The sequence below is a fragment of the Papaver somniferum genome, unplaced genomic scaffold (assembly GCF_003573695.1).
Source record: "Papaver somniferum cultivar HN1 unplaced genomic scaffold, ASM357369v1 unplaced-scaffold_104, whole genome shotgun sequence".
In the NCBI taxonomy this organism is placed as follows: Eukaryota; Viridiplantae; Streptophyta; class Magnoliopsida; order Ranunculales; family Papaveraceae; genus Papaver; species Papaver somniferum.
Window position 1 is genome coordinate 1,684,770 of NW_020619270.1, and position 17,559 is coordinate 1,702,328.

Below are 17,559 nucleotides of genomic sequence, written 5' to 3' on the forward strand. Positions count from 1 at the left end.
AAGGTACGCTCCAGACGCCCCTGGCACTCTTGACTCAACCGTGTACCTCGGCGCCTTGGTCAGATTCTGCACTCCTTGGGAGAGTCCTTATTACCTTAGTCGCCCAACCTAAGTCATATGCTTAAGCTGAGAATCCAAGGTGCCTCTCCCGGATGGGCTTTATTGACCCCAAATCTCCATGACTCAGGTTCCGGGGCGGTGTAGCCTTTCCCTGAGCCATGCAACAGGTACCCCCTTATATGACGTACTTTAGGTCTTACATTTGCCTCTTGCGAAATTTTATTCACGAACTAGGGTGTACGCCATAAAGGTTCGCCCCTTTCTCTTTTGTCATTGTTCTCTGATTATCTCTGCGAAAGTTTCGCATATCATGATCTTGTTTTGATATGAATAATCTCGCAACTATTCTTTCATTGAATGTTTATTCGCAATCGTTTTGTTGCGTCATACATAACTTCTCAAAGCTTCTTATGGATAATATCTCTTTAAGTACAATCTGTTCCATGGTCTGTCAAGTCTATGACCAACATCTCTACCTTCTGGATCCATTAATTTATAAGCTCCTGTCCCAACTATCTCCTTAATGATGTAAGGTCCATCCCATTTTTTCGCTAACTTTCCACCATTTTCTCGCTGATATATTGGTGTCTCTCGCAGAACTAAATCTCCTGGTTGAAATTCGCGTACTTTGACACGTTTATTATATTCTCGGGCTAATCTTCGCTGATAATTCTCCATATGTTGTAAAGCTCTTTCTCTTTTTTCTTCTAACTCATCAAGTTTGCTTAAGATCAAACCCGCACTAAGATTTTTCTCCCAAGCTTCTCTCTTTGTCGTCGGAATAACAACTTCTGTTGGTAACACCGCTTCAACTCCGTATGTTAAACAAAAAGGTGACATTCCAGTAGCTTCTCTCCTAGTTGTGTTATAAGCCCATACTGCATTATGTACTTGTTCGCACCATGCTCTATGATGTCCTTCTAATTTTTTCTTTAATATATCTGCAATTGTTTTGTTTGTTGCCTCTGCCTGTCCATTAGCTTGTGGATACAGAGGAGTAGACTTTCCACATTTTATCTTAAATGCATTAAGTAACATTTCTATGTTCTGTCCTTCAAACTGTTTCCCATTATCAGATACCAACTGCGCGGGAATTCCGAATCTGCAAATGATATTTTCGAATATGAATGTAAAGATATCTTTGTCGCGAATATGCTGTACTGCCTTTACTTCTGTCCATTTTGTGAAATAATCTGTTGCGACTATTAAGTATCTTCTTTGTCCAGATCCTGGTAAAAATGGCCCCACAATATCTAAGCCCCACTTTCCAAAAGGCCATACACTGGTTGAAGATGACAATGGTGCTCCAGGTGCATGTATTTTCTTTCCGTGCCGCTGACAATCTTCGCAACGTCTTGATATTTGTTTTGCATCTTCGTGCATGTATGGCCAGTAATAGCCTTGCATTTTTGCTCTATGTGCCAAAGATCTTCCCCCGCTATGATTGCCAGCATCCCCACTATGTAACATTTTTAGCACCTTTTCTCCTTCTTCTCGTGTCAAACATCTGAGTGATGGTCCATTAAAGGATTTTCGGTATAGCAGCCCATCTCTTAATTCATAATTTGTTGCGCGGCTTTTAATTGTGTGCTTCCAATCTGTTTCTTGGTGTTTCTCCTTTCGCCAAATATGCATGAAGTTCTGTTCTCCAATCTGCGATATTGTTCGTTTGTTCTTCTTCTCCACCTTCTATCATCATTACGTTCACTTCTTCTTCTTTATTGATTGATGGTGACAGAAGTGTCTGTATTTTTATGCATCTCGCAGTTGGATCTGTCATCATGCTTGAGATGAAAGCAAAAGCGTCTGCGAGTCTGTTATCCTTCCTTGAAATGTGCCTCCATTTTATCTTTGGGATTTTCGCTGACAATTCTTCAACGAGCTTCTTGTATTTCTTCAAGGATGGTTCATTTGTAGTGTACTCTCCCTTTATTTGGCGAATAACTAGCTGCGAATCACTAGTGATCCTGGCATTTTCTAGTTTCATTTCTATTGCGAACTTTAAGGCATGTACCACAGCTTCATATTCCGTTTCGTTATTAGTGGATGCGAATTCCAATCTGAATGAAAAAGCCATCTTCGCTCCTTCTGGTGAAATTAAAACAATTCCAACCCATTGCCTTCCCCATTTGATGATCCATCTACCAATATCTCCCATCTATTTGGTTCTGTTAATAAGTCTTTTGGATCTCCATGTTCTTCTTCTATATCCATCATCTCCTCCACCGCTTCATCATCTTCTAAAGGAAATTCTGCTAAGAAATCTGCGACAACTTGTGATTTTGGTGAAGATAATATTTCATACTTGATTTCGAAATGTCCTACTTGTGCATTCCATCTCTCCACCCTACCTGATCTTTTTGAATTCTTCATCACTGATTCAATTGGTACTTTTGTTAGCACCCTTATTTTGTGTGCTTGAAAATATATGCGAAGTTTAAATGCGGCGTATACTAATGCTAAAATTAGCTTCTCAATCTTTGAATAATTCCTCTCTGCAGCATTAAATGTTTTGCTGATGTAATAAATGGGCTTTTCCACTCCTGCGTCCGTTCGCAATAACACAGCGCTTAAAGCATGTGATGTTGTCGCAAGATAGATCAATAGTTCTTCTCCTGGTTCTGCCTTTTGTAAAATAGATGTATTCATAAGGTGTTCTTTGATCCCTTGAAAAGCTTTTTCACATTCATCAGTCCATTTGAATTTCGCACCCTTCTTGAGTATATTGAAAAAATGTTTACATTTGTCTGATGATCGCGAAATGAATCTTCCTAGCGAAGCTAAAAGTCTGTTTAATTTTTGTACATCCTTTATCGTTGCTGGTGTTGGCATGTCACGAACTGCTTGTACCTTTTCTGGATCAACTTGTATTCCTTCTTTTGATACAATATAGCCTAAAAATTTTCCCGATGCAACCCCAAAAATACATTTTTCAGGGCTCAGTTTAATGTTATGATGCCGCATATGTTCAAAAATCTCCCTCAAATCTTGTACATGATCTTTGGCTTCTTTACTCTTTACCAACATGTCATCCACGTACACCTCTAATGTTTTGTGTATCCATTTCGCGAACACCTTCTCTACCATTCTTTGATACGTTGCTCCTGCATTTCGCAAACCAAACGACATTTTTGTATAACAGTATAAACCTCTTGGAGCGAAAAAAAGCAGTATGCTCTTGATCTTCTTCAGCGAGAGGGATTTGGTTATAACCTTTGTACCCGTCTAAAGAAGACACTCTATCATTTCCCGCTGCTGATTCAACCATTTGAGGAATATCCGGCAATGGAAAACTATCTTTAGGGCAAGCCTTGTTTAAATCAGTGAAATCTATGCAAATTCTTATCCCTTTATTTTTCTTTGGAACAACAACCATGTTTTCTATCCACTCTGGGTATTTAGCTTCTCTTATAATTCCCGCCTCAAGCATTTTCTGTAATTCTTCTTCTATTTGAGGATGGTAGGTCGTTGCGATTTTTTTTATTCTCTGTTTAAATGGTCTCACATTCTTATTAATCTCCAACTTATGACATGCAATTGACGGATCTATTCCAGGTATCTCATCCATGCTCCCCGGGAAAATATCTTTATATTCCCGCAAAAGATTGACAGTTTTTTCTTCCTCTTCTGCATCCATCTTGGTTCCAATCCTCAGTATTAAGGGTTCTTCCATAGTCCCAACATTTACTTCTTTTGTTGGTTCTGCCGCAATGTAACTGGCCTTGGGTTCTCCCATTGGTGTTGGCTCTTTTATCATCTTCGTAGGTTCATCTCCTTCCTCCGAAATTTCGCTGGGTATTCCTTTACCTTCTTTTGCTCTTATCATGTACACTCTAAATTCTTCTTCTTTCTTTGCCTCCTTTGCTATTTTTCTGCGAAATTGTCGTTTTTTTGCTCGTCCTTCATAATGCTTTACTTCAATTTGATAACATAATTTCGCATTGTCAATATCTCCTCTAATTTCACCTACTCCATTTGGCATGGGGAACCTGATGCATTGATGCAACGTTGATGCTACAGCTTTAATTGCGTGTATCCATGGCCTCCCCAACAACATGTTATATGGTGATTCCATATCCACTACGCATAGTGTCACTTGTGTTTCGATCTTTCCTAGTGGAATTCGCACCACTATTTCTCCTTTAGGTTTTGTTGTGGATTTTCCAAAGCCATGAACATGATATGTTGAACAAGACATTTCTTCATATTTGAATCCCTTTCCTTTGAACGCATGATAGAATATTATATCCACTTAACTTCCTGTATCGACTAAAGTTCTGTTCAATATCCATTCTTCCGTGGATTTTGTTGTTGTCCCCTTCTCTTTTCGTGTAATAGGTACTGTAATAACCAATGGAGATGTGTGGCTCAAATTTTGTTTTGGTATTTCTGCTGCCATGAATGTGATTTTTTGCTTTTCCCAATATTTCAAGGGTGATGTCTTTTCTACCGCCATAACCTTCCTTCCTTCAAAATCTCGTTTATGTATCCTTCCTTTGATGTTTTCATGGAATTCATTAACCATTGTTTTTGTTATCATATTACACTCCAATCTTTTGTTATCTTCATTGACTCTAATCATTTTTCTTTTAACTGGTTCACTGATTTGTTTAATCATTTTCTTGATTTGAACAATCTCAACAACAATCTTCAACTTTCAACCTTCAGTCCCTGTTTCTAGCGCCATTATGTAGTTGCAGAAAATCCTACACTACACCCCTCACAAGATTTCATTAACATTTAACTCATTTTTGGATTAACAATCTTAATTTTATTGATGAATCTTTGAACAATCTTACAAGAAAGATAAATGAATCAAGAATAACCGCTGCTCTAGATTTTCTCTCTCCTATTTACTTGCTTCTCACTCAGAAAAGATCTCTCTCCCTTTTCTTTACAACTGAATGACTATTTATAGGGAAATACATAGTGGATGACAGCTAATCTGTCCTTTATTTTCGGATATGGTTTGCGACATTCTCGCAACCTTACAAATATTAATCTCGCACACTTCATAATTTTCGCAAGTCCATCATATTTTTCTCATGATTTAGCTGATGTCGTTTATTATGTCTTTTCTGAAATTGCTTTGCGACATTGTTGTGTTGTGTTGTTAATAATTTCGCTGAGGCATTATTGCTGCGAGATTCTGATCCTACAAATATCCAACGTTAGATGAATCTTTGAAATGTGATTGACATATCAAGATATACACTCTGGTTAGGATGAACCATAACTGAACCGTGTACAAAGACAACGTTCATGAATGGTTAGCCGAAACTAGCCAACTGAACTATAAGCTTGAACATTTTCATAAACCACTTAAGACTTTAATCTTGAGTGACAATCATGGGATCAATTATGTTTATAGTGTTTTTAGAGATTGTTCAAATGCTAATTATCTCACAGAAATAATTTTATGTGCATCTGAAATTATTCGACATGGAAAGTACATATACTTAAACCTTGTTCGTGAACTTATTTGTCATAGTACGTTTACCGGGTATGTGTACCCTTAAGACAAATTAAAGTTCCGAAACATACAGAACTTTTCCGGTATGGATACCACACTGGTTCCAAAACCGATAGATCTTTTTCAGTACGCGTACTGGTTTGCGTACCATTCCAGGTTCACGAGTTCATATAATTTTAAGGTATGCATACGGTTATACGTACCAAAAAAGTTGATTTCGACATATAGCTACTCCGCTACGTGTACTAGGTACATGTACTACGGTTCCATACCTATAACAGTTCTCCCAGTTTGTAAGACTGGTATGCATACTATCTTGTATCCGTAAATAATAACAGTTCTATTTTTCTCTCTAAATCGATTCGAAACAATCTTGAAAACGCGGGGGTATAAAAACCAGATCCAATATTTCGTTCGGCAATCTGTATGGACTAAACTCCAATATAATTCCGAGAGAACCAACTTAAAAGTGAGACTCGATCAAGAAAGATATCAAAGAGCATTATCTCTTTCTCAATACAATCAGTAAATTAACTAGATAGAAATCCGTGAGATTGATTGATATGAGAATAACTCATAAGGTACCAAAGACCAATGTCCGAGAGTCAATCAAGTTATATCCAACAAACAAGGTCGGATTTATCAACTGTGATTGAACTACACATAACCTGTGGTATTTCAATTATATAAACAAATATAACGCGGAAAAGAAATAACACAGACACCAGAAATTTTGTTAATGAGGAAACTGATGTGATTTCAATGTTGTTGTAGTAATAGGTTCGTTAAGACTTGTGAAAGCAGATTCTAAACTTAATTTTCAAACTAAAAATATAGCAAACTCAAAATAAAAAGTGATCTGAAGATTTAAAAATAGACCAAGGATCCGGATTCCACTATTACTTCTAGTTGATTGGTTTACAATAATATTTCAAAAATTATTATTGAGTTCTTTTCTCATTAGTTCACTATTAATCTATAAGGTATCCAAATATTGAATTATAATCCCTATGCATGAATTATCAAAGAACTAATTCTAAGTATAATACATCAAATTGATTTACAACTAATTAAGAAAACCATTTTTGTAGGATCAGAATCTCGCAGCAATAATATTTCAGCGAAATTATCAACAACACAACACAACAGCGTCGCAGAACAATTTCAGAAATGATATAATAAACGACATCAGCTAAAATCATGAGAAAGATGTGATGATTCTGCGAAAATTAGAGAGTTTGCGAGGTTGCGAGAATGTTGCAAGCCATATCCGAAAATAAAGGACAAATTAGTTGTCATCCACTATATATTTCCCTATAAATAGTCGTTCAACTGAGAAGAAAAGAGAGAGATCTTTTTTTTTTTGAGTAAGAAACAAGTAAATAGGAGAGAGAAAGTCTAGAGTAGAGGTTATTCTTGATTCCTTTATCTTTTCTTGTAAGAATATTCAAAGATTGATCAATAAAATTAAGATTGTAAATTTAAAATGAGTTGAGTATTAATGAAATCATATGAGGGGTGTAGTGTAGGATTTCCTGCAACTACATAATGGCGCTAGAAACAGGGAAAAATTGAAGATTGTTCTAGAAAAAAATTGAAGATTAACATTGAGATTTGTGAAGATTTGGAGTGATTGATTAAAAATTTTACATAATTTCTTGCAATTCGTTAACATTGAAGAAATGGCTAGAAGAAGAAATACATCAGAACAACCAACTACTGTTAGAAGAAGCAAGAGAATTGCTGGAAGAGAAAGAAGTGAGATGGGAGAATCTACTAGAATGAGAAATAAGAGAAAATAAAATTCAACCACCAATTCAACAAACACTAATAAAAGGGAGGAATACAGATTATGATAGGGTGAGTATATACACTTGGCAATCAAATTCAGCAGAAGAAGTAGAAGAAGAGCAACAAACCAGAAACCATAAACAGGTAGAGAGAAATCAAGAAGCGGATGAAGGAATAATTCATGGAGTTGATGAAATTGGAACGTTAGAAACGTTGAGACGAAGAATACACGAAGAAAGAAGAGCTGAAGCAGAAGAACGTGCGAATTTAACAAGACAAAATCACGAATTGAGGATGGAAAATATAAGACTACAGAGTAGAAGATCGAGAAGTATTACAAAATCATATTCAAGATCGACTAGAAGAGAAATGAGGCGAAACTCACCCACAATTAATGCTGGAAACAATATTCAAGAAGAAATATCAAATCTTAATGAAGAATATCGCGAAAATAGAGAAAGAACTGATGATCGTTACGTTCCACAAAATGAAACTTTTGATGATGGGAAAAATGGTAGAAATCAAGAGAACGGACAACGTCAGGGACGAAATGACCAAGATGGAAAAGGAAATCGAGAGGAAGGAAGAAGAATTTTACATGAAAGAGAAACTCAAAGAAATCAACAGACGATTGAAGAAGAAATTGAAAGACATTATGCTGAACAAGCACGTTTAATTTGCGAACGTGGAAGATTGAGAGCAGAAATGGAATAACAAGAGCTTCAGGGGATAATTCGCCAGAACAATCACGACAATCGAGAAAGAAGGCGTACACAAAACCGGAATAACGGTAATATCAATGAAGAGTACGATAGAATAAAGAGGATGGCTGAAAGACAGCGAATGGAATTAATAAGAAATGAACAAAATCATGAAGGGGAAAATGAGAGACATAATCATTTGCGAATTCAAGATAGAGATGAAGAAGAAACTCACAGAAGAATACGGGATGAGGATAATGAAGAAGAAATGCAAAATTTCGCGAGAGAAGAAAGACATGAACGCAGAAGAAGAGAGGCGAAATTAAAAAGACCAATGGATCAAAATTCAGGTGTAAATAAACAAATCTTGAAAGAGTTAGAAGAAATGAGAGGAATGCTAAATAATAGAGGAGAAGTAGGCAAAAGACAATTGGATGAAGCTATAGAAGAAGCTGCGAAAACTCCATTTACAAGGGAAGTACAATTAGGAGGAATACCACTGAAATGCAATTTGCCCGCATTAACCAGCATTTTTGATGGAACAACTTATGCAATTCAACACATTAAAGCCTACGTGAGGTGCATGTTGCAATGGGAAAATCATGATGCCGTATTGTGCAAGTATTTCGCATCCAGCTTAACAGGGGAGGCGTTAAAATGGTTCGAAGGTCTACCAAGAATACAATAACATCCTTCAATCATTTGCAGACTACATTCCTAGGAGCATATATAAGTAATAATTCTTCGCGACCTGGTATAGAAGACGTGTTTGGATTAAAACAGAGGATTGGCGAAAATTTGAAGCACCTGACTAAAAGATGGAGAACTATGTGTAGCGAAATGGCTGGCCGTGTATATGAGAGATATCTTATATTATCATTTATCAATGCTATGTTTGCAACAAACCTATTGTATGTCCAAATTTTCAGAGTCAAGAATACGATCACAATGACTGAATTGCGAGAACTTCAAGAAGAATACATTGCTCTAGAGGAAAGGAAAAATGAAATGGAATCATATCCAGTTGCGAACACCAGCTCACAAACAACGAATGCAAGCTTATTACCCAAGCTAATAAACACAGTAGCGAATACTTCGCAAGTACAACAAGAGAAGGTGACGGGTAACAATCAACAGAAACTGGTGGCTATGGGAAGCCGAGATCAAGAGGAGTATGAAGAGAAAGAAATTTCTACAATTGTGGTGGAAATAACAAGATTCAAAGACTCGATCAACCACAAGAAACTTATGGAGGTCAAAGACAAAACTATAATAGAGGACAAGGAGGTCACAAGGTAGTATGGGAAGAAATCAAAATGCCACCTCTAAATGCAAGTGTGGAGAAAATATGGAAAGCTATAATTTTGATGGAGAATATACCAACACCATGGAACATGGGAATGGAACCACCTCCAAACCACAGAAGCCATGAGTTTTGTTCTTATCATCATTTTCATGGACATACAACAAATGATTGCAGAAATGTAAAAAGAATTATTCTGAGAATGATAGATCAAGGAAAACTAAACCACTTTTTGGTAGCGCACCCACAATCTCAACCATTGCCACCACCACCAGAGCATCACAAAGTAAACACGATGAAAAAGAAGGAAACATTCTTCATAGAAGTTGGTGCAAAAGCAAAGAATCTATTATGTCACTCTATCGTACATTCATATAAGACAATCGAAGATTTTCATGACAATGTTTTGAGTAGAGCGTTCGCAAGAGATAACAATGGAAGAGAAATTATGAATATTGCGAAAATATCGCAACTAGAGGAATGGCAGAAACAAATCACTTCTTTTACCTCAGAAGAAATTCCCGAAGGTGAAGAGGTGCATGGTAATCCATTGGTAGTAAAATTAGAAATTAATCCAAAACCGAAAGAAGATGAGGATGATGAAGCTGAAGATTCATGGGCAATTAATATAATTCTAATCGATATTGAAATATCTGTGAACATCTTATTTTATCATACTTATAAAACTATGGGAGAAAGAGATGATGATCTTATACCATCAACATATAAGATATATGGTTTTAATGGTACTGCTAACAAGCCTGAATGGGAGGTTACTATGCGAATTCCATTGAAGGGAATATCTTCTGAAATCTTATTCTATGTCGTTGATGTAGAATCACCCTACAATGCATTAATTGGTCGACCTTGGCTACATGGGATTCTAGGTGTAGCTTCAACTTTCCACCAGTGCATCAAATTCCCTCACCCCAGCGGTGTAGGAATCATAAAGGGAGATTGGGTTGAAAAAAAGAGGTGTTACGAACTGAGATAGAATCTTGCGAAGGAAGAGCACACAAGAAGGAAAATTGGCGACACAAAATCAAAGAGACACAGAGAAGTGAGAGGTTGATGGTGGATGCAATCGAAAGAAAAGAAGAAGAGATGTTGCAAAACTAATGCTAGCTCAGAATAAAAATGATGAACTTACCACTACCAAGGAAGCAGTAGTAGAAAATAATAAAGAAGCAGAGGATGGCAAAGGTAATAAAAACAATAAATGTATGAATGATTAAGTTGTTGCGACACTCTCGCAATAAGTAAAATTCTCAGAAATATATTTTATCGAATGACAAAACTGAGATTGCGAAATGCAAACACAATATGATGATGTACGAGACTCTCGTAGATATAATGAATTTTACAGAAGATAATCAGAGAAAAATGACAAAAGAGAAAGAGGCGAACCTTTATGGCGTACACCCTAGTTCGCGAATACAATTTCGCAAGAGGCAAATGTAAGACCTAAAGTACATCATATAAGGGGGTACCTGTTGCATGGCTTAGGGAAAGGCTACACTGCCACCAGAACCTGATTCATGGAGATTTGGGGTCAATAAAGCCCATCCGGGAGAGGCACCTTGGATTCTCAGCTTAAGCATATGACTTAGGTTGGGCGACTAAGGTAATAAGGACTCTCCCAAGGAGTGCAGATCTGATCAAGGCGCCGAGGTACACGGTTGAGTCAAGAGTGCCAGGGACATTTGAAGCGTACTTTGCCATTCTTGACAATTCTTGGATTACACTGCACTCGGCCTGAAGAAAACGCCACTTAGGGTGCAGTCTCGTAACCATAAGCCCTATAGGTAAAAGGGATAAGAGGCTGTGAAAACAACTGGTTGTTGTTAAGACTGGATGGGAGGAGCTAACCTTGTATGGTAGAAGTACGCCTCCTTGAAGGGGCAACCAGGGGGGATATAAGGGCGGCACCCTCCATTAGGGAGTTGATAAGTGTCTTAATACACAAATGTCATGAGTAATTTATTAGCAAGGGTATTAAGGATTGTCATATTTGTGCAACAATCCTGAAGAGGCAATAATACAAAAGAAAAAGATAAGACGAGATCAATGGGTTTTCGCATGAAAGTGCGAAGACGTCCTGCGATTTCGTCGCAAGACGACAATGTCATGGAGCTTCATTTTCGCAAGAATATTTAGGCCTGTCATATTTTCGCAACATTCCTGAAGAGGCCACAATACAAAAGAAAAAGTTAAGGCAAGATCAATGGGTTTTTGCATGAAAGTGCAAGGACGTCCTGCGATTTTGTCGCAATGACAAGAGGTGGCATAATAAGACCTTTAATTAGGAAGGCAAAATAAGACCACACGGGAATGAGATTTTGAAAAGAATCAAAATGCACTTCGCATAAGATTGCGAAATTATACATAATTAACTGCGAAATTGAGGCATAAAATAAGAAAAAAATTATAAAATCTCTCATTTAGATACAAATAACAGAGGCAAGTATGGGAATGAATGAAATTAAAAAATGTTATTTATCTCCATATGATAGATTTACACAAAAATTCAAAAATTAATGATTATATTGATTAACTGTATTGCAAATTTACATTAAAAATTTGCAACTCGGCGATATTAGGGGTGCAACTCGGCGACGGAATCGGTGCTTGACTCGGAATTTTTTCTTCATCATTTTCTTGATTTCTGTTCAACCAAGCATTAATTTCAGGTGATTTTGTTGAATATTACATCAATCATCATGGTTACTGAAATTAATTTGTCTTAAATCAGGTGTTTTATTTCGAAAAATGGAATCTAAGAAAAAGTCTGATAATAATTCATCAGTTGAAGGTATGAAAATTCCTTCGATTGAATTACCTGATGAATTATTTGAGAAGGGTTTAGATCCATGGCGTTTTTCTTTAATTGGTAGATTAAATTTACAGAAGATTAAATTTGTTGATGCTGCAATAATTCTTAGAAATCAATGGAAATTAATTGGAGATTGTAAGCTAATTCCATTAGGTAGAGGTTTCTTTACCATCAAATTGGATAACATTACAGATCGTAACTACATCAAGTCTCAGGTATGGGAAGTTACAGATCAAATTTTGAAGATTAGAAATTGGGTGTATAACTTTCGACCTATCAGTCAAAGAACTTCTAAGGCGTTTGTTTGGGTGAGATTTCCAGGTTTAGGTCTTGAATTCTGGAGTGAATCAATTCTATTCAAAATTTGTGAAGAAATAGGAACTCCAATTAAAATTGATGAAACAACAGCTAAATGTGATGTTGGATATTATGCAAATGTATTGGTTGAGGTGGATTTTGCTTCTTCAGTTCCAAATAAAGTATGGATTGGAACTAAATATGGGGTTTTTTTTTCAAGAGATCTCCATTCCAGATTGTCCAAAATACTGCAGCTGCTGCAAAATGGTAGGTCACTTTATCACAGAATGTAGAGTTGAAAAAGCAAAAAGGAATGAAACTACTCCACAACAACCTAAGAGCTCTCAAAAAGTCCTCAGCAGCCTAATTCAAGTTCAACAAACACTCTGAATGCTTATCTTCAGTAAGTGTTCCTAGATCATTGCCCTTTGATATTTGTGATACATCAGCAGAAGACAATGAAAGCTCAGTTATCCATACAATTCATGCTACTCCAACAGTTCCAGCTCATCAAATTATTCACACTGCTAATACTGGAAGATTCAGTCCTCTTGAATGTGTTCAAGAAAATGTTCTTGAAGATATTGAGGTTAATGAAGATAAAAAAGATGATGTTGTAGAAACTCCTCAAATCAAATTTGTAAATGGAAAGACAGGAACTATCTCTGATGAAACTGTTAAGGTTACATCATGGTCTAAAGTGGTTGAAAAGCAAGTGATTAATCCTACTTCTATTTCTTCCACTTCTCAACATTATCCAGGTGCAGTTAAAGGTGGTAATCCAATTGTTACAAATAAGAAACATAATCTCAGACAAAATCAAGGTAAGGAGGTACCAAAAATCCTCCACCACCAAGATGAAGATCATATATTGGAATATTCGGGGCCTAAGAAGACCTAGGGCTCAGAATAAACTAAGGTCTTTGGTGAACAATTTAACCCATCTCTAGTTTGGGTTGCAGAACCAAAAATTTTTGTAATACTTCTTTTTGCAGTCAATTAAATCTCTCTGGAATGAAAAGTATGGTGATACACAATTCAACCTCAACTACAAAAGGTAATTATGGTTATTTTGGAATGCTTCTCTATCTACTCCTCAAGTTATTTCAATGTCTAGCCAAATGGTAACAGTCAGTATTGGTGAAGTATAATCTCTGGTGTTCATGCTCATGTTAAAAAAAGTCATAGGAAGTTTCTCTGGTCTGAGATGGAAATTATTAGTCAGATACAAAAACCATGGGTTGTTGTAGGTGATTTCAATGCTATAATTTCACCTGAAGAAAAATTTGGTGGTAAAGCTCCTAACAGAAGTTCAATGATGGATTTTCTTATTGCCTGAATGAATGCAACTTAATTCAAGCTCCTAGCACAGGACAGCAATACACCTGGTCCAATTGTCAACAAGGTACAAAAAGAATCCTATGTGTCTTAGATAGAGCTGTTTTCAATTCTTTGTGGTTACAAAAATATGGTGATTGGGGATATAAGGTTGGATTAAGGATAATTTCAGATCATGCTCCTTTATTATGTGGTTGTGCAAGTATACCAAGACCAAAAAATGTTCCCTGGAAATTTCAGAAAATGTGGATTGATCATCCATTATTCTTAAGTGAAGTGAAGAAAGTATGGACTGAGAATATTATTGGAGATCCATCATTTATTTTCTTGCAGAAGCTAAAGAATTTAAAAAAGGTTCTAAGTGAGTGGAATTGGAGTATTTTTGGTAACATTAATACAAAAATTAAAGAGGCAGAAGTGAAGGTTCAAAAAGCAATGGAGCTATCTGATCAAAATCCCTTAAATGAAACTCTTAGCCAACTTAGTAGCAGCTCAAAATGAATATGCAACAAGAGAAGTTCAAGCAAATACTCTTATGAGACTTAAATCCAGAGCAAAATGGATTAAAGATGGTTCTGCAAACACTGCTACTTCATGCTAGAATGAAGATTAGACAAGCAAGAAATACAATCAGTGAACTAGAAGATGCAGATGGAAATATTATTAGTGATCAATCTCAAATTGCAAACATTTTAGTCAAACATTTTCAACAAAAATTTGAAGCTCAAATGTGGATGTTTCTGAAGAATTGCTTGATGTTATTCCTTCAGTTATTACAAATGAAGATCAAGAAATGTTGGACTCCATTCCCACCACAGAAGAAATCAAGAAAATTGTTTTTGAAATGAACTCAGATAGTGCACCTGGTCCAGATGGATTTCCTGGATCATTTTATAAAAGTTGCTGGGATATAATTCAGTTGGATTTAAAAAATGCCATACAATTCTGTTGGAGAAGAAGGTTTATCCCCAAGGGCCTAAATTCAAATTTCCTAACCCTCATTCCTAAATGTGCAGGTGCTAAGAAACCAAGTCAATACAGACCAATTGGATTGAGTAATGTATTATTCAAAATTTTCACAAAGATAATTTCTGTCAGAATGAATGGACTCATGGAGAAGTTAATTTCATCACAACAGGTGCTTATGTTAAAGGGAGAAGCATTCAAGAACAAATACTTCTAGCTTCAGAGATGGTTAATGAAATGAGGAAAAAGAGAAGAGGTGGTAATGTGGCTTTGAAACTGGACATATCTCAGGCTTATGATTCTGTAAGTTGGACTTTTCTTCTTAAAGTTATGCGCAAATATGGATTTTCTTCATCTTGGTGTAATTGGTTGTTAAGCATTTTTGAATCTGCAAAATTATCAGTAATGATCAATGGAGGACCATGTGGTTTTTTCTCAATGCATAGGGGTCTTAAGCAGGGTGATCCATTATCCCCTATTTTATTTATTTTGATGGAGGATGTATTGAGTAGGAATATCACAAATTTGGTTAATACAGGGAAATAACTCCAATGGTAGTCAGGAATGGAATATACCCAACTCACTTATTTTTTGCTGATGATGTTTTCTTATTCTGCAATGGAGCTAAGAAGACTTTGCTTTGTCTATTCAAGCTGATTGAAAAATATCAACATAGCTCTGGTCAGATGATTAACAAAGCCAAAAGCAAGTGTTTTATTGATGGCACCAATTCAGTCAGAAAGCACCAAATTAGCAGTATAATTGGTATGGATATATCTTGTTTTCCAGATAAGTATCTTGGTATCATTCTAGCTCCAGGAAGGGTAACTACAGAAATGGTTGGCCAATGGTACTTATGCTTCAGAGTAAACTTGCATCTTGGAAAGGAAAATTACTATCCTTTCATGATAGACTGATTCTTGTTAAAACAGTGTTGTGCAGTTACCCTCTTTACAATATGGCAGTTTACAAATGGCCATCTTCTGTTATTAAGATCTGTGAAAAACTAATAAGAAACTTTCTATGGTCAGGTGATGGTGAGATTAGAAAGTACAAAACTTTATCTTGGAAGAAGATCTGTGTGCCATACAATGAAGGTGGCTTGGGTATTAGAAGGCTAGAAGTCTTTAACAAAATTTTGCTGATGAAAATGATGTGGAAATTGATATACTCATCAGATGAATGGGCTCTGTTTTTTACAGCTAAGTTCAAAGATAAATATGGTATATGGTTTTCAAAATGGAAATTATCATCTGTAAGAGCAGGTCTGCAATGGGCTTGGCTTACTTTACAAGAAGACATCTCTTGGAAGGTTGGAAATGGAGCTAACATCTCTGTCTGGTTTGATAACTGGTATGGATCATCCCCACTAATCACTGAAATGGTTACCACAATTTATCCATAACAATATGCAATTAAAAGTCAGAACTAATCAGAATAACCAATGGAATATACATCCTCAGTTGCAGCATTTGCTACGTATGATAATTTGCCTCAGATCCACAGTGGAAGTGATTCCATAATATGGAACCTACATACAAGTGGTCTGTTCAATAATGCAAAGGCAGTGGAGAAAATAAGACACAAGGAAGACAGGTAGAATGGTCTTCTTATATATGGAGAAATCCTTACATCCAACTATTGCCAGCAACATTTGGAAACTTCTGCAGGGAGTTTATGTGAATGATGACATGAAAAGAAAGCAGGGATATGAAATGCCTTCTAGGTGTTGTATCTGCAAATCAGAACAGGATTTTATGGAGCATACACTGTGGCTTTGTGATTTCAGTGTTCAGGTTTGTAATTGGCTTAGTAATATGTTTCAATTTCCCAGGCCATACTCTTTTTCAGATGTTTTCTCTGCAGCAAAACAACACAGTCCTTTCATTAATGAAGTATGGACTGTTTCTTCTTGTACTGTCATTAAGGAACTATGGTTTCAAAGAAACAGGATTTTCTTTGAAGGTGGTGATGTTAACTTTCATAGCTTCAAGCACAGGATAATGAAGACAGTCAAAGAACATGGAGTTAGAATAAGAGGAGTTAGATGGAATAACAGCTATGAAAACCAAATTTTTAGTTACCTTAAAATTGATTCTTAAATTTCATTTTCCTTGTAATTTTTTTGCTATGTTATTTGTGTTATAGTACCTTTTGTAACCTTTTAGTTTGTCAATAATAAATAGAAAAGGTGATTCAGCAAAAAAAAAAAAAAAACTGTATTGCAAAGAAGAATTGTTTTAATGAACGCAGGTCAAAATGAAAGAAACACAAATATACAGAAAGAAGGAATAAATGTACAAGTATTACAGAGAATAAAAGAAAGAAACAAAGACTACTTCTTAGTTGATCCTTCATTATCTTCATTAGACTTGTTCCCTTCTTCGTCTGCGTCAGAATCTTCATCACCATCAGAACCTTCATCACCATCAGATTCTTCATCATCAGCTTCGCTATCAGAAAAAATCAGACTGGGAGTATTCTGTGGGATCTCTTCCAAGAGACAAGGATAATCATAATGAGGAATACTATGGTCGTAACAAACCATTTGGATAGTTTGATTGCGAAAATGCATAGCATCATTCTTAAAATTCGCAACAGTGATCTTGATTTGATTCTTTAATCTAGAATACTTGTCGTTGCGAGAAGAAAGATTCTTTGCGAGTTCCTCCTTTTCATCTTCGAGTTCCTCAATCTTTTCACGATATCTACTTTCAGAATCTGCGAGCAAAAGACAATCAATTATTAACTTGATGAAAATTCATAAGAAGCAAAAGATTAGTAAAGAAGAGCAGTT

The 17,559-nt window shown here is 36.1% G+C and overlaps 1 protein-coding gene across 1 annotated transcript; it reads left to right on the top strand.

Annotated features, from left to right (window-relative positions):
- Positions 1-14,365: 14,365 nt before the first annotated feature.
- On the top strand, positions 14,366-16,167 carry LOC113327591. The gene is made up of 5 exons (XM_026574768.1): positions 14,366-14,462; positions 14,567-14,812; positions 14,935-15,222; positions 15,552-15,612; positions 15,705-16,167. The coding sequence occupies exons 1-5, from the start codon at positions 14,366-14,368 to the stop codon at positions 16,165-16,167; spliced, it is 1,155 nt and encodes a 384-aa protein (XP_026430553.1).
- The last annotated feature ends 1,392 nt before the right edge of the window (positions 16,168-17,559 follow it).

Bases quoted from the DNA above. Each gene is read 5' to 3' on its own strand.
- LOC113327591 (XM_026574768.1), top strand. From the start codon at position 14,366: ATGGTTCTGCAAACACTGCTACTTCATGCTAGAATGAAGATTAGACAA. The intron at 14,463-14,566 runs GTGATCAATCTC...TTATTCCTTCAG, and splicing joins TGCAGATGGAAATATTATTA to TTATTACAAATGAAGATCAA. The intron at 14,813-14,934 runs GTGCTAAGAAAC...TCATCACAACAG, and splicing joins CCTCATTCCTAAATGTGCAG to GTGCTTATGTTAAAGGGAGA.